The 23492-nt window shown below is 34.1% G+C and overlaps 1 protein-coding gene across 10 annotated transcripts in view; it reads left to right on the top strand.

Annotated features, from left to right (window-relative positions):
* Vps13b (vacuolar protein sorting 13 homolog B) overlaps window positions 1-23492 on the top strand; it is a 699658-nt gene that overhangs the window by 259236 nt on the left and 416930 nt on the right. For 8 of the 10 annotated variants that reach the window (XR_012446367.1, XR_012446368.1, XM_074068910.1 and 5 more), the window contains exons 20-21: window positions 8813-8922; window positions 11141-11288. Coding sequence is in view for 7 of the 10 variants with exons in the window: in XM_074068910.1 (XP_073925011.1) it covers window positions 8813-8922; window positions 11141-11288 (258 nt within the window). In the remaining 3 variants the exon portion in view is untranslated. Of the gene's footprint in view, window positions 1-8812; window positions 8923-11140; window positions 11289-23492 lie in introns of those variants that run through there. The other 2 variants (XM_074068911.1, XR_012446369.1) reach the window with 2 other exon arrangements.

Here is a 23492-nt window from a genome sequence, read left to right on the forward strand (position 1 = left end):
CTTAGCTACATGGCCACAAAGCAAGGTGGACAGTTTAGAAAGGCAGGGTAGCATATCCAGTGAATGTATAGACAGAGATCATGGGAAACTAAGAAATGAAATCTCAGGCAAGGAATTTTTAAAAATTGATTATAAGGAAAATCAACAAAATTAAGAAGTATAAGTACAATCAACAAAATTAAGAGGGCTGAGTAAATGTGTGAGTGGATTCTAAGGTAGCACAAATAGTAGAAAGAAATGAAGAAGACAGTGCAGGATATGAAAGAGGAATTCAGTAAATCTATAGAAAATTTGAAAAACCAATTGAAATTCTGATAATGAACAACTCAATAAGTAAAATAAAAAACTAAGTTGAAAGTCTCTCCAGTAGATTGGATCAAATTGAAGATAGACTGTCAAGGCTTGAAGATAAGGTAGTTAGTTGTATTTGAAATGTTAAGGTGAAGATAAAGAAAAAAAATTAAGAAGTACAAATAGAACATGTAAAGACAATGAGGATACCATTAAAAGACTAAACCTGTGAATCATGGGCATAGAAAAAGGAGAAGAGGTACAAGCTAAAGGCAGGGAAAATATATTCAATAAAATAATAACAGAAAACTTCCCAAATTTTGAGCCACATGTGGTCATCCAGGTGTAGGAAGCTTTTAGGGTATCAAACAGATAACACCCAAGGGAACCTTTCCAAATCATTTTATAGTTAAAATATTAAAATACAGAACAAAGAAAGAATATTGAAAACTACACGAAAGAAGCCCCAAATCACTTAGAAAGACAAACCCTTCAGAACAGTAGATTTCTCAAGAGAAGCTCTTGAAAAGAGGGCATGATGTATTTCAAGCCCTGCATGAAAATAACTGCCTACTCAGTTTACTGTATCCAGTAAAGCTATTCTTCATAATTAAAGGAGAAATAAAAGACCTTCCATTATAAACAAAACCTAAAAGTGTTCAAGATCACTAAGTTGGCACTATAGAATTTACTTAAAGGAATCCTATACACTAAAGGGGAAGATAAGTGCAACTATGAAAATACAGGAAGTAATAAATCTCAGTAGATGAGTAGATAAGCAAATGAGGACTAGGAAAGGAGCTAATATCACAAAACCAACACAATGAGCCAAGCATGATTTCTCATGTCCATAATCATAGCTACTTGGGAAGTGGAGATCTGGAGGATTATGGTTTGAGGCCAGCTCAGGTAAAAAATTTGCAAGAACGCACCTCAACCAATAAAACTAATTAAAGCTGGGGTCATTCATGCCTGTCATCCTGGGGAGCTGAGAAGCGTAAATAAGAGGATCATGGTCCAGGTTGGCCTGGGCATAAATCTAATACCTAAATCAAAAGGACTGTGGGCATGGCTTAAGTGGTAGAGTGCCTGCCTAGCAAGTGCAAGGCCCTAAGTTTAAAAACCAGTTCACCAAAAGCTACATGCCTTTCAACTAGAACTGTGGGGATAGGTAAGACACCTAAAAAACTAGCTAGCATTTGTTGCCCTTAATGCAGAGAAACTAAAGCAGATACCTTAAAGCAACTGAGGCCAATAGGAAAAGGGGACCAGGAACTAGAGAAAAGGTTAGATTAAAAAGAATTAACCTAGAAGGTAACACCCACGCACAGGAAATCAATGTGAGTCAATGCCCTGTATAGCTATCCTTATCTCAACCAGCAAAACCCCTTGTTCCTTCCTATTATTGCTTATACTCTCTCTACAACAAAATTAGAGATAAGGGCAAAATAGTTTCTGCTGGGTATTGAGGTGGGGAGCGGGAGGGGGTGGAGTGGGTGGTAAGGGAGGGGGTGGGGGCAGGGGGGAGAAATAAACCAAGCCTTGTATGCACATATGAATAATAAAAGAAAAATGAAAAAAAAAAAAGAATGTTAATGTTCTCAATTCTCCAATCAAAAGACACAGAGTGGCAAATTGAATTAAAAGACAAGATCCAACCACTTGTTGCCTATCAGTACCATACTTCTCTGGCAAAGACAAATCACAGGGTTAAAGTGAAAGGGTACAAAAATACATTTGAAGCAAAAGAAATCTGAAGTAAGCAGGAATAGCTGTACTCACATCTGACTAAGCATACTTCAAACTAAAAAGAGACAAGCTGCCTCACTTCCTATTGATAAAAGGAACAATTCATCAAGAGGACATATATGCACCAAGGTGTACCCAATTTCATATAACAAATACTAGTATACATATGAGCACAGATAAACCTCAATATAATAATATAGGTTGACTTTAATACTCAATTCTTACCAGTAGATAGGTTATCCAGACAAAAAGAAAATAAAAAAAAAACCTTCAGAATTGAACAACATTGTACATTAGAATAGACCCAATTGGCATCTACACAATATTCCAACAGCTGTAAAAAATTCTTCTCAGCAGCCCATCACCTTTCTCAAAAATATGCTGTACTTTAGGTAAATGCTAATTTGAATCAAAGCATGTGAAGTATTTGAAAAGTTAGAGAAAAGTACATATGTACATGTGAGTGTTTAATAAACATTTTGTTTTGTTCTGGATGGGCCTAGACCACATTGCATTGTTACTATTTCTGTTTTAAACAGTTAAAGGGTTTTAGAAGAGATGTAAAGATAATATACATACATATACACATATATATATATACACATGAGAAATGTCTAAAACAATTGTCAAATAATTTTTTGTAGTGCAAGCTTTCTTGAGACAAATTCTGTCATATTTTTATTTTGTCTTCATTTTTTAAGGGTATTTTCAATGGATGTAGAAATCTATGTTGACATTTCTATTTTCAGCACTTTACAGATAGTGTTCTTTTGTTTTCTGAGTACTTTATTTCTGAAGAGAAGTTAACCCTTATTATGATTCCCTTATAGTCTTTTCCCCCAGTTATTTCAAATTTTTCTATCTTTGTATTTGTATAATTTTATCATGATATGTCTAGACTGAATTTCTTTTTATTCTTCTTGAGATTTACTGAACTTCATTGTTTTTTTAAAATTTTTTTCTTTAAACTTATTGTTTTATTATTCATATGTGCATACAATGCTTGGGTCATTTCTCCCCCCAGCCCCCATCCACTACCTTACCACCCACCCTGCCCCCTCCCTCTCCCCCCAACCTGCTCGATACCTAGCAAAAACTATTTTGCCCTTATCTCTAATTTTGTTGAAGAGAGAGTATAAGCAATAATAGGAAGGAGCAAGGGTTTTTGCTAGTTGAGATAAGGATAGGTATACAGGGAGTTGACTCACATTAATTTCCTGTGGGTGTGTGTTACCTTCTAGATTAATTCTTTTTGATCTAACCTTTTCTCTAGTTCCTGGTCCCCTTCTCCTATTGGCCTCAGTTGCTTTTAAGGTATCTGCTTTAGTTTCTCTGCCTTGTTTTTCTTTCCATAGATTATCAGTCTTTTCATTTTGGTTGTGTTTCTTATTCCCTCCCCCATTTTGTGCATTTTTTTCAATTTTTAAAACGTTTCTTAATTTTTTAAACTTCTCAGTGTCTTTTATTCATCATGAGATTCATTGAGCTTCCTAGATTTGAGGTTTACTATCTTTCTATATTTTACAAAATTCTCAGCCATTATTATTTGAACAATATTACTTCTCCCCCATTCTCTAGTATCTCCATCTTGAATCCAATTAAACATGTGAGATAATGTTACTTATTCCTCCATATCTTCTTTTAGTAGATTTTATTCATTTTTCTATCTGTACTGTAGTCTAAGTTATCTCATACAGCTTCCATTTTTTCCTACTTTTCAACTGTATGTACTGTGCTCTTTAGCCAGTCAAATGAGTTTTTTGTTTAAACAATTTATCAATTGTATAATCTCCATTTTTCTTTAAAAATCTGAATTATTCATCTTACTATGATTCCATAATTTTGTTTTTAAACAATGTATACATACATGTTTTATGTTCTGTATTTTAATATCTCCAGCTCTTGAGGGTCTAAATTTGTTATTTGTTTATATTTGTGAGTCTTAAGTGATTTGCCTTCTACATTGCATGCTGATTTTTGGTTCTGGGAAACATTAATACAGCTTCCTTTATGACTACTCTGTGACAATTAATTCAAGACTTAAAAAAGGAAAAATTTTATTCTTTTTACCAGTGGCTAGAGTATTCATCCTCACGATATAATCTAAGACTTGTCAACCTTTCTTTCCTGCTGCCCCGTTTTAGAATATTCATTATATTCTCCCTCAGGACTACTGAGTCTTTTTTCTAATTTCTATTCTTTGGAGATACCTAGTTTAAGTTCTTTTTAGTGAGTATTTTGATGTTCACTTCCAATTTTTTAAATAACCTAGATTGTCTTGTCCACTCTTGATTGTTCATTTTAGAGCATTATTTTTTGACTTCTTACTTAGGAAATGAAGATCGTCATCTTTCACCTCTCTAGACACCATCACATATTCTTACATGCCTATCCTCCCAGTATCCTTTTGTGGTGGAATACATTCTTTATTTTTAGCTTCATAGTACTTTAGGTGTCTTTTATACATATGTAATATTTGTTATGAAAAATTTGCTTGTATTACATTGGATTCATGTGATAGGAAGCAATTCATAGTAATTCTGTCTGTTCATTTTTGTGTATAGATTTTAGAAAAATCTCTTAACCTTAAAGATTGAATTATATATTCTTGAATTTAACTTTTTAAATTGTTATTTAAATTGTGTTGACTTCATTGCTTTAAAATTAAAAAGTCATAAACAATTTTCATGTTTGGGGGCGATTTGATTCTCACCTTAGCATTTTTGGAATATGTTGAGTTGTTACAAGAATGCAGTGCAAATTAAATCTTGCTCTGTCCCTTGTAATGCTGTACTTTTTTCAGGATGTGACAGTGGTAGTCTCTGCTATAATAGAGTTTCTAGAATTACTTGAAAGTTGCATATAATTTTGGGAAAATCCTATTTATTTCTCTTAAAGTCATACAGGATTTTAAACCCTTTTTTCCCTGTATACTTGTGGTATTTGAAAAATAGAAGAGTTTAGGATCTTAGGAGATATTTGCAATAAAAATATGTATACTAAATGGTATTTTCTAACTAACTTCAGTAATGAATTCGCTTTGACAGTCATTTTATATTTAGATTCTCTCAGTCTTTCCTTCCTGACATGGAGTTGAGTGAAACATTACTCAGCAGCATATGCTTAGTATAGGGGAGGGGGCCATTTTTATGTTGTCTTCCTGTGCCACCTATAGATCTGTATGATTTTGAGCTGCTGGAAGAAGTATCATTACAAGGTGGAACAGGAGGGTAAATGGGAAAATTTGGTTATTTGAAAATTCAGACTAAACTTTGAATAAAGTTTCTCTTAAGCACTACTTCTGTGTGGTTCACTTTTCGTAAGGTCCAATATTAATACTAGTTGTACTGGTTTAAAGAAGCTACCATAAAATAGAATAATGGGCTTTTTTTGGTTACCATGACAACCTGTCTACCATTTATTCTGACATTATTTTTAGTCCCTAACATGTGGCAGGTACTTTTTCCAGATGCTGGAGATATAGCTGCTAAACACTGAAGAATATAGTGGAGTTCATAATATTTGTATTGAAAAATCTATGTAGAAATGCAAAAGCTTATTTGTATATATATGGCCCAAACATAAATTAAGAATGGTGAGTTCCCATTTAATTGAGTTTCATGTGAGCTACTTTTTTATCAGAGAGGATGAAATTGCAGCTTTTGATACATAAACGTTGTGCTTTTTCTCAGAATGTTAACCTCTTTATCACATAAGAAGTTCTCATTGTGTTTAAAAACATTAAAAGCTACAAGTTATAGTGATTTAATTAAATATTATAATAATAATTTCACATGAGTTAGTTTTATGTTATAAATAAAAATGTGATAATCCATTGTCAAGGTCTATATAAATATTGCTCTTTGCCTAAAATATAAGCTTATTGTTTCTTAAAGATAATATAAAGTGGAGAGATCTTCCATGCTCATGGATTGGTAGAATCAACATAGTAAAAATGTCTATACTCCCAAAAGTAACCTATGTGTTTAATGCAATTCCCATCAAAATCCCAATGACATTCATTAAAGAGATTGAAAAATATACCATTAAATTTATATGGAAACACAAGAGGCCACGAATAGCCAAGGCAAAAGAACAATGCTGGAGGTATCACGATACCCGACTTCAAACTATATTACAAAGCAATAACAATAAAAACAGCATGGTACTGGCACAAAAACAGACATGAAGACCAGTAGAACAGAATAGAGGACCCAAATATGATTCCACCCAGCTATGCCCATCTTATTTTTGATAAAGGCACCAAAAATATACAATGGAGAAAAGACAGCTCTTCAACAAATGATGCTGGGAAAAGTGGTTATCCGTCTGCAAAAAACTAAAATTAGACCCATGTTTATCACCCTGTGCTAGTAGTTTTTTAGGTATCTTACCTATCCTCATATCTCCCTTGTGTGCACTCGCTTTTATCATGTGCTCAAAGTTCAATCCCCTTGTTGTGTTTGCCCTTGATCTAATGTCCGCGTATGAGGGAGAACATAACGATTTTTGGTCTTTTGGGCCAGGCTAACCTCACTCAGAATGATGTTCTCCAATTCCATCTGTTTACCAGTGAATGATAACATTTCGTTCTTCTTCATGGCTGCATAAAATTCCATTGTGTATAGATACCACATTTTCTTGATCCATTCGTCAGTAGTGGGGCATCTTGGCTGTTTCCATAACTTGGCTATTGTGAATAGTGCCGCAATAAACATGGGTGTGCAGGTGCCTCTGGAGTAACCTGTGTCATAGTCTTTTGGGTATATCCCCAAGAGTGGTATTGCTGGATCAAATGGTAGATCAATGTTTAGCTTTTTAAGTAGCCTCCAAATTTTTTTCCAGAGTGAGTGGTTGTACTAGTTTACATTCCCACCAGCAGTGTAAGAGGGTTCCTTTTTCCCCCGCATCCTCCCAACACCTGTTTTGGTGGTGTTGCTAATGATGGCTATTCTAACAGGTGTGAGGTGGAATCTTAGTGTGGTTTTAATTTGCATTTCCTTTATTGCTAGAGATGGTGAGCATTTTTTCATGTGTTTTTTGGCCATTTGAATTTCTTCTTTTGAGAAAGTTCTGTTTAGTTCACTTGCCCATTTCTTTATTGGTTCATTAGTCTTGGGAGAATTTAGTTTTTTAAGTTCCCTATATATTCTGGTTATCAGTCCTTTGTCTGATGTGTAGCTGGCAAATATTTTCTCCCACTCTGTGGGTGTTCTCTTCAGTTTAGAGACCATTTCTTTTGATGAGCAGAAGCTTTTTTTTTTAATGAAGTCCCATTTATCTATGCTATCTCTTAGTTGCTGTGCTGCTGGGGTTCCATTGAGAAAGTTCTTACCTATACCTACTAACTCCAGAGTATTTCCTACTCTTTCCTGTATCAACTTTAGAGTTTGTGGTCTGATATTAAGATCCTTGATCCATTTTGAGTTAATATTGGTATAGGGTGATAAACATGGATCTAGTTTCAGTTTTTTGCAGACTCTAACCAGTTTTTCCAGCAGTTCTTGTTGAAGAGGCTGCTTTTTCTCCATCGTATATTTTTAGCGCCTTTGTCAAAGACAAGTTGGTTATAGTTTTGTGGCTTCATATCTGGGTCCTCTATTCTGTTCTACTGGTCTTCATGTCTGTTTTTGTGCCAGTACCATGCTGTTTTTATTGTTACTGCTTTGTAAAATAGTTTGAAGTCGGGTATCGTGATACCTCCAGCATTGTTCTTTTGCCTTGGCTATTCGTGGCCTCTTGTGTTTCCATATAAATTTAACGCTATATTTTTCAGTGTCTTTAATGAATGTCACTGGGATTTTGATGGGAATTGCATTAAACACGTAGGTTACTTTTGGGAGTATAGACATTTTTACTATGTTGATTCCACCAATCCATGAGCGTGGGAGACCTCTCCACTTTCTATAGTCTTCCTCTATCTCTTTCTTCAGAAATTTATAGTTTTCCTTGTAGAGGTCGTTCACATCCTTTGTTAGGTTTACACATAGGTATTTAATTACTTTTTGAGGCTATTGTAAATGGAATTGTTTTCATATATTCTTTCTCAGTTTGTTCATTATTAGTGTATAGAAATGCTAATGATTTTTCTATGTTGATTTTATATCCTGCTACCTTGCTGTAGCTATTGATGGTATCTCGGAGCTTCTGAGTAGAGTTTTTTGGGTCTTTAAGGTATAGGATCATTTCATCTGCAAATAGGGTATTTTGACAGTTTCTTTACCTATTTGTAACTCTTTTATTCCTTCTTCTTGCCTTATTGCTCTGGCTATGAATTCCAGTACTGTGTTGAATAGGAGTGGAGATAGTAGGCATCCTTGTCTAGTTCCTGATTTTAGAGGGAATGGTTTCAGTTTTTCTCCATTAAGTATAATGCTGGCTGTAGGTTTGTCATATATAGCTTTTATAACGTTGAGGTATTTCTTTGTATTCCTAGTTTTCTTAGAGCTTTTATCATGAAATGGTGTTGGATCTTATCAAAGCCTTTTTCTGCATCTATTGAGATGATCAAGTAGTTTTTGTCTTTGCTTCTGTTAATGTGGTTTATTACGTTTATTGATTTTCGTATGTTGAAGCACCCCTGCATTCCTGAGATGAAGCCTACTTGGTAGTTTACCATTACTTTCTTATCAGCTGTTGGAGTTTAAATTCCTCCATATCTTTGCTACCACTTATTACTGTTTGTCTGTTTTCTTATAGCTTTTTTCTTGTAAAGTGATATCAAACTTATTTTTATGAGGAATTGCAATAATTTTAAAATCTTGTATTTTAGGTGCTGTCCTTCTTTGTCGTATACAAGGACTAGCAGTTAATGTTGACCCAATCTTATATGTGTGGCTCACCTATCAGCCTCAAAAACGAACAAGCAGACATATGCAACAGGTGAGAGATTTTTGTTTTTCTCTTAATCAGTAAATCATTTTCTCAGATGTTAGGAAGGTTATATTTACCTTTTTATTCTGTAAGGTTGATAATTTCTTTGTTCCTCACTACATTCAAAGAATTCTTAATTTTATTTACAAAAAATGTAGCTCAACAAAAAATTTCTTTGACTATTGAAGGTGCTTAAAGTAGCCAGAAAAACAAGACTAGTTTAGGTAGTGTTATTTCACTGGCCTGCTTTCTCTAATAGATGTCAAAGAGAGAGCAGACATTGCTCAGTAAGTGTTAGCTTCTGTTTTTATTATCTCTACATTTGTTTTCATCTTTCAGTTTATTCAACAAACATGCATTGAATGCCTGTTCTGGGAATGGAATGGTTGGTGCAGAAAGGTTCCAAAGTATTTCTTTTCTTTTATTGTTGTGCTTGGTGGAGGTACTTTGTGGCATTTACAGAAGTTCTTACACTATGTCAAATATATCATACTTGAATTCACCGGCCCCTGCCCGGACCTGCAGCATTCCAGGCTGGCCCTGGGCACAAAATGCAAGGTCCTATTTAAAAAACAAAACAAAACAAAAAAATCCTTAAAGACAAAAGGGATGAGTTCATCACTCAAGTGGCAGAGCTGTTGCCTAGCAAGTATAAGGCCCCAAGTTGAAACTCCAGTATTGACCCAAAATATATTGTTGTATTTAAATATGTAAATGAGCTTTCCATTTTCTTCTTTTCAGATTTCTTGTCCTTTTGCTCAGCCAACTGGAACTGTTTAAGATAATTTGCTGTTTCCCCACACTTCTCTATTTCCATTATCTGTAAAATGTTGGTTGTTGTGGTGTTGAAAATAATACTGGACTACACTGCAGCATGACCAGCTCTGCTAGATCCACCTTCTGACACAGCTGTTCTGCAGTTATCATCTGTTCTTTCCTAGGCTGCAAGTTCCTTCTCAGTTGTGGCTAAAACCCAACATTTGATGATTCTTTTCCACCCAATTCACCATTGATCTTTGATCCTACAGCAAAGCTAAAACCACATTTTTTCTTTTTGCCAGAAACCTGACAAGATTATATTGAGTGTCATCAGCAGTAACATCAGACTTTATTTCAGTAAATAAAGATGAAACAGCTGCTTTATTGTCCACTTCAGCACTCATGCATTCAATATAGAATCATAATGCTTTCCAGCTTTCTATAGCTAGAGATCTTTTTCTCTTTTCTAAATATGTTATGATTATCACTTCATTAGGTAAAATGTGGAGATTTCTCATCATTTCCTTAAAAAGTTGAACTGTCCATATCAGCATACAAACAATATTTTATAAAGATAACTTTCCATTTTCTAAGTGTCACAATTTTCAAAGGGAATTTGAGTTTGGATTTGCCCTTTTCATATTATCTTTATATTTTATTACAATTTATGTTAACTAGGCATTTCTGGGGTCTCTGGGTTTTCATGTAGATTGTCAAACATGATCTGAAAATATAAAATAGAAAATTCCTGAAATAATGATTCATAAGTTTTGTGAAATGTTTTTGGTCTATGTTATAATTCTTCTATTGTGTTATTATGGCTAATCTTATTATGCTTAGCTTATAAATAAAGTTTTTTACAGGTATGCATGTGTTGAAAGAAAAAATAGTAGAGGATATATGAGGGATCGATTCCACGAAACCCTTCAAATACCAGATTCTGTGGGTATTCAAGTTCCTTATGTAAGATGGCATAGTATTTTCATATAACCTGTGTATATCCTACCATATACTTGAAATCATCACTATTACTTTTAATATCTATAATCATTTAAATTCTATATAAATAGTTGTTATACTGTTTTATTTAGTGGATAATACAAGACAGAACATTTGTACATGTTTAATATAGAGCTAGTTTTTCACCTAAGGATATTTGATCCACAGTTGGTTGAGTCCACAGATGTGGAACCCATGGATACAGAAGACCAACTGTATATAAGATTTAGCACAATGCGCAGTGTCTGCCATCCACTGGAAGTCTTGAAACCTATCCCCTGAATTTAAGGACTACTGTATGTGAGAGAAAGAGGGAGAGGTGGACACAGGAAGGGAGAGTGATTTAGAATAATAAAGGATAAAGCTTCAATACCAACTTGCAAAATACTTTCTTGGGTGATGCCACGTTTAACCTTCACTGCTTCAGAAAGGCAATAATTAATTTGGTTTTATATTTTTTCTCTTTCAGCAGCCAGTGGTAGCTGTTCCTCTTGTTATGCCAGTGAACAGAAGGAAAGAGGATGAGCTATCTGTTGGAAGTGCACCCTTGCTAAAGCAGCAGTCATATCAGGCCTCTGAATATGCCAGCAGCCCTGTAAAAACAAAAACAGTAACAGGTATGTGTCAAGGGTCTGTGGTTTACTACACTTCTAAACTAATAAGTTAACTTGCTAGTTTTGTGGTTGTTGGCAGAAGAAAAGAGACTCCTAGGTGAAGATAAAAGACTTTGTTATGTATAGTATTAATAGTAATCAGACTATTAACATTTTTTCTGTGTGCTAGTGTCCAGAGTTCACATCTAAAGGGCAATGAAAAGGGCCAGATGACACTATACACAGTGAATTATATGACTGTAGAGGCACCTTGAGTTCAGGGAACCTGAATCTCTATAACTATAGAAAGGATGCCTGCCTTTTACTCTAGAGGAAGGCCTTATGCCTCCTTATCAAGGTTGTAAGCAAATTTGCCCATTGCTTGAAGGCAGATAACATCTGTGTCTTCAGAAGCTATTTGATGGACATATATCCAGAAAACACAGTTGGGAACAAAACCGGTCAATGCCTCTACTTGTAGGACAAGCAGAAACACAGTAGACTCATGGAGAATTGTCTCCTCATAGTATTGTTCCTTCCAAAACTGAATTCTTGATGACTACAGTATACTACATCTCAATCTTCTTTTTGTTTTCTTACATTGTCTGCTAGATCATCAATGAAAACGGAAAGTGTAAGCATTCTTCCATGATATGATTAATTTCTATTTGCATAATGAAAATGCACTTGGTGATTTCATTGTAATTTTTTCTCTTTAGCCTCTAATTTTTCTGATGACAGGTCACCTTTCTTCAGATGCTTTTATATCTTTCCTTAAATGTTTTATTATAGTTCAATTATTCCAAACAATATTGATAAAGATTATATACTTCCAATAAATCCATACCATTTCTTGGATATTTTTATGGGCATGATTGTTGTGGAGTGAAATTGAGTTCAGAATCTAAGACATCTTTACCCTCAAGGAATGTAAAATATGGTCTTGTACTAAAGAAAGTTCATACTAATACATATTTCAAGAGGAAGGGTAGGTATTACTTTCTTTTCATATTTATAACAAACTAAAACTTCTGTGGATTTTTATACATAACTAGCATTATTCTCTGTTCTGTTTTTCTAAAATATGACTATGTTTATCATGTGGAATCATTAGACTTCTGCTTGTCAATATCTGTAATCTCTTTACTGTATTGATATTTTATTTTTCAATTAACAAACAGTACATGGGCTTTGTATTGTATCAGAGAAAGATTGTGTATAATTTGTGTTGTTTTGAATATAAGATTAGATATTATTTCCTTTAGCATGGGCTAAAATTTTTACAACTTTGGATTTCTTCACCTGGTAATTTATGTAAAGTTTGTGAATATCACCTCTTATTTAAATAAATATTTTGTTTGTAAAAATATATTTACCTTATGCATTTAAACTGTATTTTCTGATCTCTTGCCTTACCATTAGTCATATGCTTTATTTTATTTTATGTTTTATTTGCAACGTTCACTTTTATTATTATGTAAATACATTTTTAAATATGATGCAAACATTTTTCTTTATTTAACATATCTATTGATGTCACTAATTGACATTTAAAAAAATTTTTTTTATTCATTTATTCACATGTGTATACATTGTTTCGGTCATTTCTCCGCCCTGGTCCCCGCACCCACCCTCTCCCCCTGCAGCCCCCCTCGCTTCCAGACAGAGCTTGTTCTGCCCTTATCTCTAATTTTGTTGAAGAGAAGACATAAGATAATAAGAGAGACAAAGCATTTTTGCTAGTTGAGCTAGATTTGCCAGGTATCTATCAATCTTATTTATTTTTTCAAAGAACCAGCTTTTTGTTTCATTGATTCTTTGCATTTTTTTTTTTGTTGTTGTTGTTCTTATTTCATTGACTTCGGCCCTTATTTTTATTATTTCTCTCCTTCTGCTTGTTTTGGGATTTGCTTGTTCTTGTTTTGCTAGGAATTTGAGATGTAGCATTAGGTCATTGATTTGAGATCTTTCTGTCCTTTTAATATATGCACTCATGGCTATAAACTTTCCTCTCAGGACTGCCTTAGTTGTGTCCCATAGGTTTCAGTAGGTTTTGTTGCATTTTCATTAAATTCCAGGAACATTTTAATTCTTCTTTTATTTCATCAATGATCCATTGATCACTGAGCAATGTGTTGTTCAGCTTCCAATTGTTTGCATGTTTTTGCTATTGATTTCTAGTTTGAATGCATTGTGATCAGATCGAATGTATTGGATTATTTCTCTTTTCTTGTATTTGCTGAGGCTTGCTTTGTGCCCTAAGATATGATTAGTTTTTTAGAAGGTTCCGTGAGCTGCTGAGGAGAATGTATATTGTGCAGAAGTTGGATAAAATATTGTGTAGACATCACCTAGGTCCATCAGCTAGGTGCTTTAGTTCTAGAATTTCTTTATTGATTTTTTGTTTGGATGACCTATCTATTGGTGGTAGGGGGGTATTAAAGTCTCCCAGTACCACTGTTTTGGAGTCTATATATGTTTTTAGGTCCTTCAGAGTATGTTTGATGAAATTGGGTGCATTGACGTTGGGTACATATAGGTTGATAATTGTTATTTCCTTTTGGTGTGTTTCTCCTTTTATTAGTATGTAGTGTCCTTCTTTATCTTGTTTGATCAATGTAAGTTTGAAGTCTACTTTGTCTGTGTTTCCTAGGCATGTTTGGAACTGGTGACTGGTGGTGCTAGAGCCCTCTTGTGAGGGGTGGTGTCCTGGCCAGCTTGCTGGGTTAAAGTCTGGAAGCCTTCCCTGGGCTAGTGGTTCAGGGTGCCGAAGTTTCAGGCCCCTCCCTCCCCCCTACCCCCCTACCCCCAGTTTCTTTACCTCATCCAAGCCTGTCTCCAGTGTCTTAGCAAGGTCCCTGTTTCCCCTAGCTCACGCAGTCTGCATCAGTGTCCCAGTCGCCATTTTGGATCTCTCCTAATTTTTTTTTTAAACCAAGGAATTATTGTAAAATTTTAGTTCAGTCCCTCAGCCCTAATAGTGAAGAATCTTCATCAGAGTTAAAAAGATAAATACTGCTGGGAGACATCTAACCTGGTCATTAGTATGTGTGGCTCCTCCTCTTTAATTCATATCATTTTACTGGTGCACAATCACATTCCTAGATGAGACTCAAAAATGAACCCATTACTGGTGATGTATTTCTTTTCTTCCTTGAAAAGCTTTAAACATATTCCAGACTCATTGATACAAAAGTATAAACAAAAGTTAAAACAAAGTAAAAAATTACCGTGTTTCAAATTTTTGTCAGGCACATAGAAGATTTCTCTTATGCTTCAGAAAGTTCTTTTTTCATTAATTTTTGTGCTGAGTGAGGCTGGATTGTGGCATTTACAAAAGTTCTTACAATATATCAAATATATTATACTTGGATTCAACCCTTCCATCATTCTCCTTTATCCCCACACCCATTTCTGGAGTAATTTCTATAGGCATCATTTTTGCATTTATATACATGTGTATACATTTTTTTGCATCAAATTCACCCTCCTATTTATGCTTAGTTCTGAAGGGAAGTTAAACATGAAAAAAATCTTGTAGTCTTAAAAAGTTGTTTTTTATATTACAGATCATGAAAGATTTCAGATTATTCTTTGCCCTCCTTTTTCTCCTCCTCCTATGAAATCTTTCAAGAATGAACTTAGTTTAATTGAAGTTTTCTCACGTCATTTTAAAATATAGTATTTTAAATCTAAGCAAGTATTTAATTATATAGTTAAGATTAGAAGAATATGTCTTTTTTTCTCTCATGCAAAGCCTGAGTGTATACCCTAAAGCTTTTGTGGTCCTCCAAGCTTAGCTAGTTTCTTTTCCACTATGAGTGACCTCCACGGTAGATTTGTTTTATGATTTAGGATGACTTCTTCAACAATTTATCATGACTGCATTTCTGTGAGCAAAAGTAAGTTAAAGGAAAGAGAGGGGCACTCCCTGTCTCTTTAAAAATATTAACCCATGCTCCACTTTTGTTTATATACTATTGGCTGTTAGCTAACACTTGATCATATTTATATGTGTAAGGATCACAGTAATACAGACTGTAGTCTTACTGTGGATAAAGCTTGTGGATTCCAACTGAGAAAGATAGGGAAAAGTAGGTACTAAAGGTCATGTAGAAGTCTCTGTCACAACTTAAAATGGATGTGGTAAAGTGTATTTTGGAATAAAATTAGAAAATAAAACACACAAAAAACTTCCTTTTAGTGGGATCAATATCAGAAGACAAAACTGGTTGTGTTTCTTAGTTTTTTCCAAAGTTATCAACATGTAGATCACAGTTAAAAATCACAGAGTGAATGGCATCTCTTAGTAGGATGAAAAGAGATCCCAAAATTAAAATTTGAGAAACGTTTTCATTAAATAATAAGGAATAGCAGCCAACCAACAGTATGGGAAGTAGGCAGCACAACAACAAATTTATATCAGACAAAGAAAGATTTTCCAGAGGAAGGTAGGTAAGTGTGTGTTAACACTCTTGAATCATCAAAAACAGTGACTGTGAAAATGGAGGGTGCTATTATAATATGGTCTTTTGGCCAGAGGAGCTTTAGTTGCTTAGGAAATGAGTGGCAATTGAGGAAATAGGGATGGCCTGTGTATACCAGTCTTTCAAGAAATATGACTATATTGTATGCAAGTATTTATGTAGGATAATTGTTATTTGTCATGCATTATTTCAGAGAATATGAGATCAGGAAATGCATAATTTTCTCAAGGCAAGCGTTTTATTTTTCATATATAGGGAATATGTTTCTTCTGTAAAAACAACAAGACATTCAGTTTACCTTCTCTTTTTTTCATCACTTCAGCATGTTATTCTAAGTTTGAAATTACTATTTCCTTTCTTTACTTTTCTTTTTCTTTTTCTTTTCTTTTCTTTTTTTTTTTTGGCAGTACTGGGGTTTGAGCTCCACCACTTGAGCCATAGCCTTAAACATTTTGCTTAGGTTATTTTTGAGAAAATATCTCCCATGTTTTTTTCTGGGATGATCTAAGCTGCGGTCCCCCTGCTTATGCTTCCTGAGTAGCTGGGATGACAGATGCGTGCTCCCACACCAAGCTGTTGCCTAGGCTGACTTCTAACCATGATCTTCCTGATCTCTACCTCATGCGTAGCTGGGATTACAGGCAGCGGTCTCTGCTTCCATCCCCTGACATTAAATTTAAAGAATTATTGTAGTTACAGGCAGTGTACCTTTTAAAGATGGTTTTAAGTAAGGTGGCTTCTAAGTTTTGCTTTCAGTAATTGCTTCTAATTCACTGATATATTTTGATTTTCTAATTTTTTAGAACTTTGGACTATAAACAAAATGAGTTACTCCAATACATTTAATCATCTAAAAATAATTAAGCATCCTTAATATGATTAAGCTTGAATGTTGAGTAGTATGTTCCTTATTACTGTGGGGAATTAGTGTTAATATGTAAAAACATGTTTTGTGGATATATATATATACACACACACATATATATATTGTGGATATATATATATACACACACACATATATGTGTGTGTGTATATATATATGTAATAACTTGCTTTAATCATGCACTTTAGCTTAAAAATCTATTCTTTGATTAATTAGATATGTAATTTCATTGGAATATTTTAAAGCATAAGAGGAGTCATTAATATGTAATGTGTATTTGATTTTATTCTATCATGAATAAAATGTGGTTTAAAATATTTTCCTTTTTGGAATAGAAAAAGATTCAAAATAAAATGAAGTATATCTGATATAGCACTTCCTTAAAAAAAAAACCTCAAAAATATTGTAAAAGTCATCAGAGTGCTTACTGATTTGTAAATTTTTTCCCATTTGTATATTATAAGAAAAATTATTTCTTATACAAAAAATTCATGGGAAAGAGTATTAGCAGTTAGCGGAATTTAAAACAATAACTTCAAATTCCCTCCCTTATCTTATAAGTTGTTTAATTCTGTATTAATTCTGGCCAACTAGGATAATTTGTAATTAGATCTTTCCAGGATTAGTTTCCTAAAGGGTTTGACAGATTCTGGATGATTGTTGATAAGTCAGCCATAGTGTAAGTGGTAATAGCCATAGACTTGATTTCTTTAATACTTTTATGTTTCATGTATACAAAGGCAATAACTTTTATATTTGTCAGTTTTGCTGACATTAAGCAAGTGAATTTCTACATTCCAAATATAAAGTGACAACCTTCATGTATATGAAACATTCCTTGAATATTTGATGATCATCTTTATAACCATGTCTATCATTTGTTCTACTCATTTGGCATTCACCACATACCTGAATTTCTTGCAATGCTAATGTTCATATGGGGACACCTCAAGCATCTCATCAACTTATGGAGAAATGTAGATGTAATTACATTTTTCAGTATTATGTGTAAGTGTGTGTCTTGCAGAATTCATTGTAGTTAGCATTTGTTGATTAATTCCAACAAAGTATTTAGTTTGTTAAGCAGATTAGGTTTATTTGTTTTCATTTTATTCATACTGTACTTGGCTTAGCATACATGTGCTATTCTTCTTTTCTTGGAGCCTTTGTTTTTAAGATTAGATAAATACTTATTTCATATTTAATTTTTTAAAAACTCTTGTCAACTTGCCACTGTGGCTTACTTTTTATTTCTCTAGGATTCTAAAGCAGGAAGTGTATTTGCCGATGGCTTCTTTCAATGTGTTCAAGGTTTGCCTGTCATTTTTATGTCAAAGGTAGCATAGAGACTCCTCTAAATTTTGTCAGTTTCTAAGCTTTAGAAAGTAAATTATTATTATTATTATTATTATTTCATTTTTCTTTTATTATTCATATGTGCATACAAGGCTTGGTTCATTTCTCCCCCCTGCCCCCACCCCCTCCCTTACCACCCACTCCGCCCCCTCCCTATCCCCCCCCTCAATACCCAGCAGAAACTATTTTGCCCTTATTTCTAATTTTGTTGTAGAGAGAGTATAAGCAATAATAGGAAGGAACAAGGGTTTTTGCTGGTTGAGATAAGGATAGCTATACAGGGCATTGACTCACATTGATTTCCTGTGCGTGGGTGTTACCTTCTGGGTTAATTCTTTTTGATCTAACCTTTTCTCTAGTACTTGTTCCCCTTTTCCTATAGGCCTCAGTTGCTTTAAGGTATCTGCTTTAGTTTCTCTGCGTTAAGGGCAGCAAATGCTAGCTAGTTTTTTAGGTGTCTTACCTATCCTCACCCCTCCCTTGTGTGCTAAAGCTTTTATCATGTGCTCATAGTCCAATCCCCTTGTTGTGTTTGCCTTTGATCTAATGTCCACATATGAGGGAGAACATATGATTTTTGGTCTTTTGGGCCAGGCTAACCTCACTCAGAATGATGTTCTCCAATTCCATCCATTTACCAGCGAATGATAACATTTAGAAAGTAAATTATTTTAATGCTAGGAAGTTTGTTCTATTTGAATTAATCATTCTTTTGAATTTTACTTTGGCTATTGATATTCATTCACTTCCTCTGCCCCTTTAAAACATGTTGGCACAAGCCTACATCAATAGAAAACAAAAGAAAAGAGAGAAAAACAAAACCACAACCACAAATGTTGTTTTTGGGTTTCCTTCAACACATCTAAGGCTCAAATTTTATTAAAATAAAATAAGTATTGCTAAATCCTAAGAAAGAATAAAGTAAAACAAATGCAAAGTACACAAAGTGCCTTAAAATAGTTAAATTTAAGTAAAAAATAGTAGTATTCAATTTTGTTGTTGGTGTGTATTCATATTAGTAATTTTAAGCAAGCATGTAAACTGTACCATTTCTTGATTTATGTAATAAATGTATGTATCAATGTTTTAAGTTATAAAGGGTATGAAAAAATTTTAATTTATTAACATTTCAAATTTTATTCTGATAGGATTTTAAAAATGCATCCATGGTATTGGAGGAAAAGTAATATTACACTTCATTACTTTTTAAAAATGTTGTTTAATACTTTGTAACAAGACCCTAGAAGGCTGTGTTTCAATAGATGGTTGTAATTGTTTCAGTAGTTGGTTTTAATGTTTGCTGTAAGTGAAAAGCCATGTCATTTATGTATATAGACCCAGGAAGAGCAAAACATCAATGACTGCACTCAGAATTCTTATTTCAGTCTTAACCGTTTTACAACGGTTTTGTTGACATCAGGCTAGTAAATTTCTATTTTCTAAATATAGAATATTTATTACAGTTTAGTGGGTAGCAGTTGCCTTTGCTTTTAAATAAGTTAGATTTATCTTTAACATTTGTGTTTGGTTGTATATCTTTTACAAAGTTCAAATTATGAGGAATAATTTAGTTAAAAATAGGCAATAAAATTTGTAAATTTGCTTAACTAGGTATAACACACCATCATTAGCTGAGAACAAATACCAGATTGAAGGGCTCCTGTCAATTACTTCTTATTGTTCAATGGCCGTTCTTTCTTTAGTACACTTAACACCTTGTTATCTGGGGCCTTCTTACATAGGAAAGGGCTCCAATGTCAGTGTAGTTTATTAAATATTACTAAAGTGTATGTGTTTCCCATATTTAGGTAAAAGTAAATATGAATTGATATTCTCGTATTTTTTCCCCAACATTCTTGTGGTCTCTTCGTTTTATATATTGCATTTTCAGAGGACACTGCTCTTTTACAGTGTTACCACCTGGAGGTGTAGGTTACCTACAAAAGTTTCTTATGTGGGGCCCAGATAGGAGGGTCTTGGGAAGAGTTCATTGTTCATTGCTTACCAACTTGAATGAAGAGTGAGAACACATTTTTGTACAAATAGTTACATGAAGTGGATTTGATGCTTATAGATGAGTAGCAAGGGACAACCTAGGATTTATTATGAGTCAAGTACTAAGGGTCAGGAAAGCTGGTTTCACAATGGTGTGTATCCCATTTGCACTGCAGCTAAAAGACTTTGGAAAGCAGCCTGCCCTGGGTTTTATATCCTGATCCTGCAGGATTTTCTGCCTAATGCCATGAGGTATCCTAAGACAGACCAGAACAGGGACTGGACTGTTTTGACCCAGTCCCTCCCTATCTCAGGATATTGTATTTCCAGTACATTCTAAAGCTATTCTTGAGAACAACAAGCAAGGAATTGGATTGGCTCAAGGCCATCCAAAGAACTATTTTGCAGGTCCGTGGGGCCAAGTTAAACTGAGAAGAGTATTGGCTGAGATGGTTCAGAAACTTATCTTGAGTGAAGAAAGAATCAGAGGCATAAAAAAAGATAGCATCTCCAAATCTGTGGCTCAGGCTGAGAAAAGTTGGATAGTGACCAGTGAATATGGAAATGGAAGGACAAAGAGCCAATGAAGTAGAAGGCCGTGAGGCGGAATAGTTCTTGAGGAAAAAAGGCTGAAAAATAAACCTTAAGGTATGCTCAAGGCATTTGGGGGATCTGTGCAGGTAGAATGATGTAGCTAGGGTGGGACAATTACAGCTAGTACATATTGCCAGCTTTCCCCCCTAATTCATAGGTGATTTCTTTACTAGAAAAGAAAAATTTCTAAATTAGGAATTATGATTGTAAGATTATAGAAAAGGTTTTCAAAAGAGAGGGTATTTTTTGATTCCCATAACCAAAATGGTCAGAAGGCGAAATTGGTTCTTTTGTTTGGAATGATTTAGTACCGGATTCTGTGCACTATCAAGACTTTGTCTTTTTGTGTTGAATTAACTTTCACGGACTGAACCTAAGTTTTTGGGCCTATGGGCCAACCCAATTCTCTCCTGTTCCTTGCTTATAGTTCTCAAGAACAGCTGTAGAATGTGCTGGGAATGTAACATCCTGAGGTAGGAAAAGACTGGCCAAAACCACTCAGTCCCTGTTCTGGTCCTTCCTTGGACACCATAGCATGTAGCAGTGTATATGGTTGTGGTACCTCTGAGCTCTTATACTTTCTTTGATTAATGAGAAATAACTCTTGTCCAGTGTCTGTTGAACATGTAGGCAAGGAGGTATTTTTTCATGAGTTCATATTAATTATACAAAAGGGTTTCATTGTAATTTTCATGTGTGCATATAATATCTTTGGATCAAAATTTCCCCCTCTGTTACTCTTTCTTATCTCCCCTCCCCTCTTTTTAAAAACAATTTTAATATTCTGTTTTCATTTATACATATAATATTCCTTTATCATATCCTCCCCCATCACTCTCTCCTTTTGCCATCCCCTCCAAGGAGGATTTTGGATCATGTATCCATGTCTTGGACAATTACTACATGTCAGAGAGGTTAGATACTGTATTTGGACCAGTGTCATCCCACATTAGGTCATGTAGCCACTCTTAGGTTTAAGGGCATGAAGTATAATACTGGATAGTGAAATGTTAGGTGTGTACTCCAATTTGTATTACTAATTTTTCATTTTATAATTAGGCATAGCATAGTTTAAATATGATTATATAACGTGAACTAAATCACATTCACACGTTTTTGTTTTGATAACAGGTAAACGTTTTAGGAAGGTGTTATGATTGAGAAAAAGAATCTGGGAGAGACATGAGATGTTTAAGACAAATTGAGGATGTTAGAAGTTTTCTCCCTTTGTTAGGGATTGAACTCAGGGTCCTGAGCATGCTAGATAAGCACTCTACCACTCAGTAACATCCACATGGTTTTTTGAGAAAGGGTCTTACTATTGTAGCTCAGAATAGCCTTGAGCTTGCCACATAACCTCAAACTTGCAGTCCTTTTTCCACCTCCTCAGTGCTGGGATTACAGGAATGTGCTACCATGCCTGGGTTTTTTTTGTTTTTAACCTAGAGTTTATTCAGTTGAGGGAAATGAACTAGGATGAGTTTTTGTTGTATACAGTTTTGTGCAGTTTAGTTTTGTTATGCACAATCTGTTAATTTGCCAGATTTCTCTTTCATCATAAAGAAAATGTTCTCAGAAATCCATTTATTTGAACTAAAAGTTAATTGTGAATTTCTTTGAGAACACATGATATGAGTAAGTACATTGCAAGTTTTTCACATACAGAATACTTTGGAAATCAGTATGTAATTTTAGTTTTTATATGAACTGGCAAGAATTCAGCAAAAATTCAAGCAAATTGTTTTGTATGAAGTCTTTTCACCCTTTTTTAGCAGTCTGAACAAGATTATAGTTTCCAGATGAAATTCTGAATGTCACATAATGATGACATATATTTTCCTGGTTGGCTTAGAATGAGATGCAATTTTGTGTGCCATGTCACGGTGACTCGCAAATCCAAAAGCCATTATTTCCCAAGGGACTTTCAATAGTGATAGTATTGAATGTAGCTTGTATTTGATGAAAAAATTTTAGGTCATGTTATATTATCTAACTTCTATAAACTTAAAAAACAGAACTACTATGTAAAGGTCACTTTCTCTTCCAGTTATTTAAGTGTATAATGTCAAATAAAGTTGCCAAAAATAAAGACGACTGTAAAATACAAATCAAGAATTAGTAAGGTTTGGTAGATAAATCAGTAGTCTAGGGACCAAGAAAACGTAGTTTTGACATTATCCCAAATTCATGTTACACTAACTTCATACAACATCATTTTCTTTGTCTTAAAATGGTAATAAATATACCCAACTCTTCTTTGGTGTGTTATTACAAGACACCCCTCAAAAAGACATGTGAAAGTTTTTTAAATGATAAAACAGAAGGTAAAGGTTACTTTTTCAATGTTTTAAATTTTAAATGGAAAACTATAGACTTCAAGCATAATGAAGCTTACAGCTCCTGACCTTGAGGTGTAATTTTACACTTTCTTTTCTCCCTTGGATCTTAATCTTGTACAAGTTGCTTTGAAACCAGTATATAAATGCATGTGTACATAGCATTGATTTCACATTGATTTTCTTCTTTCTCTTTTATATTTATTTATATTTGTATATTAATACTTATTTTATATTTATATTTATTTGTCACACTAATATGGTTTGTTATACTAGTCTTCTTTTTCTTTTTTCTCTTTTTCAAAGTTGTCTCATATCCTTTTTCTGACATAATCTCTGCTTAACTATCTTATAGGCTGCTCAAGCGTAACATATCTTGTCACGTCTGCCTTCTTAGATGTGTATAACTACATACCTCTCTCCCACCACCATTTACTGTATTGTTTTAAGGCTGAATCCTAGGAGTCCTTCCCTACTGTCTCTTGTTCCTTTCCATTCTACCTTCAGGTTATATCTTGAATTTTCTTATTTGTCTGTTGGTGTGCTACAATCCTAGTCAGCTGGTTGGTTGGTTGGT

This window comes from Castor canadensis, chromosome 3, assembly GCF_047511655.1.
Source record: "Castor canadensis chromosome 3, mCasCan1.hap1v2, whole genome shotgun sequence".
Classification (NCBI taxonomy): Eukaryota; Metazoa; Chordata; class Mammalia; order Rodentia; family Castoridae; genus Castor; species Castor canadensis.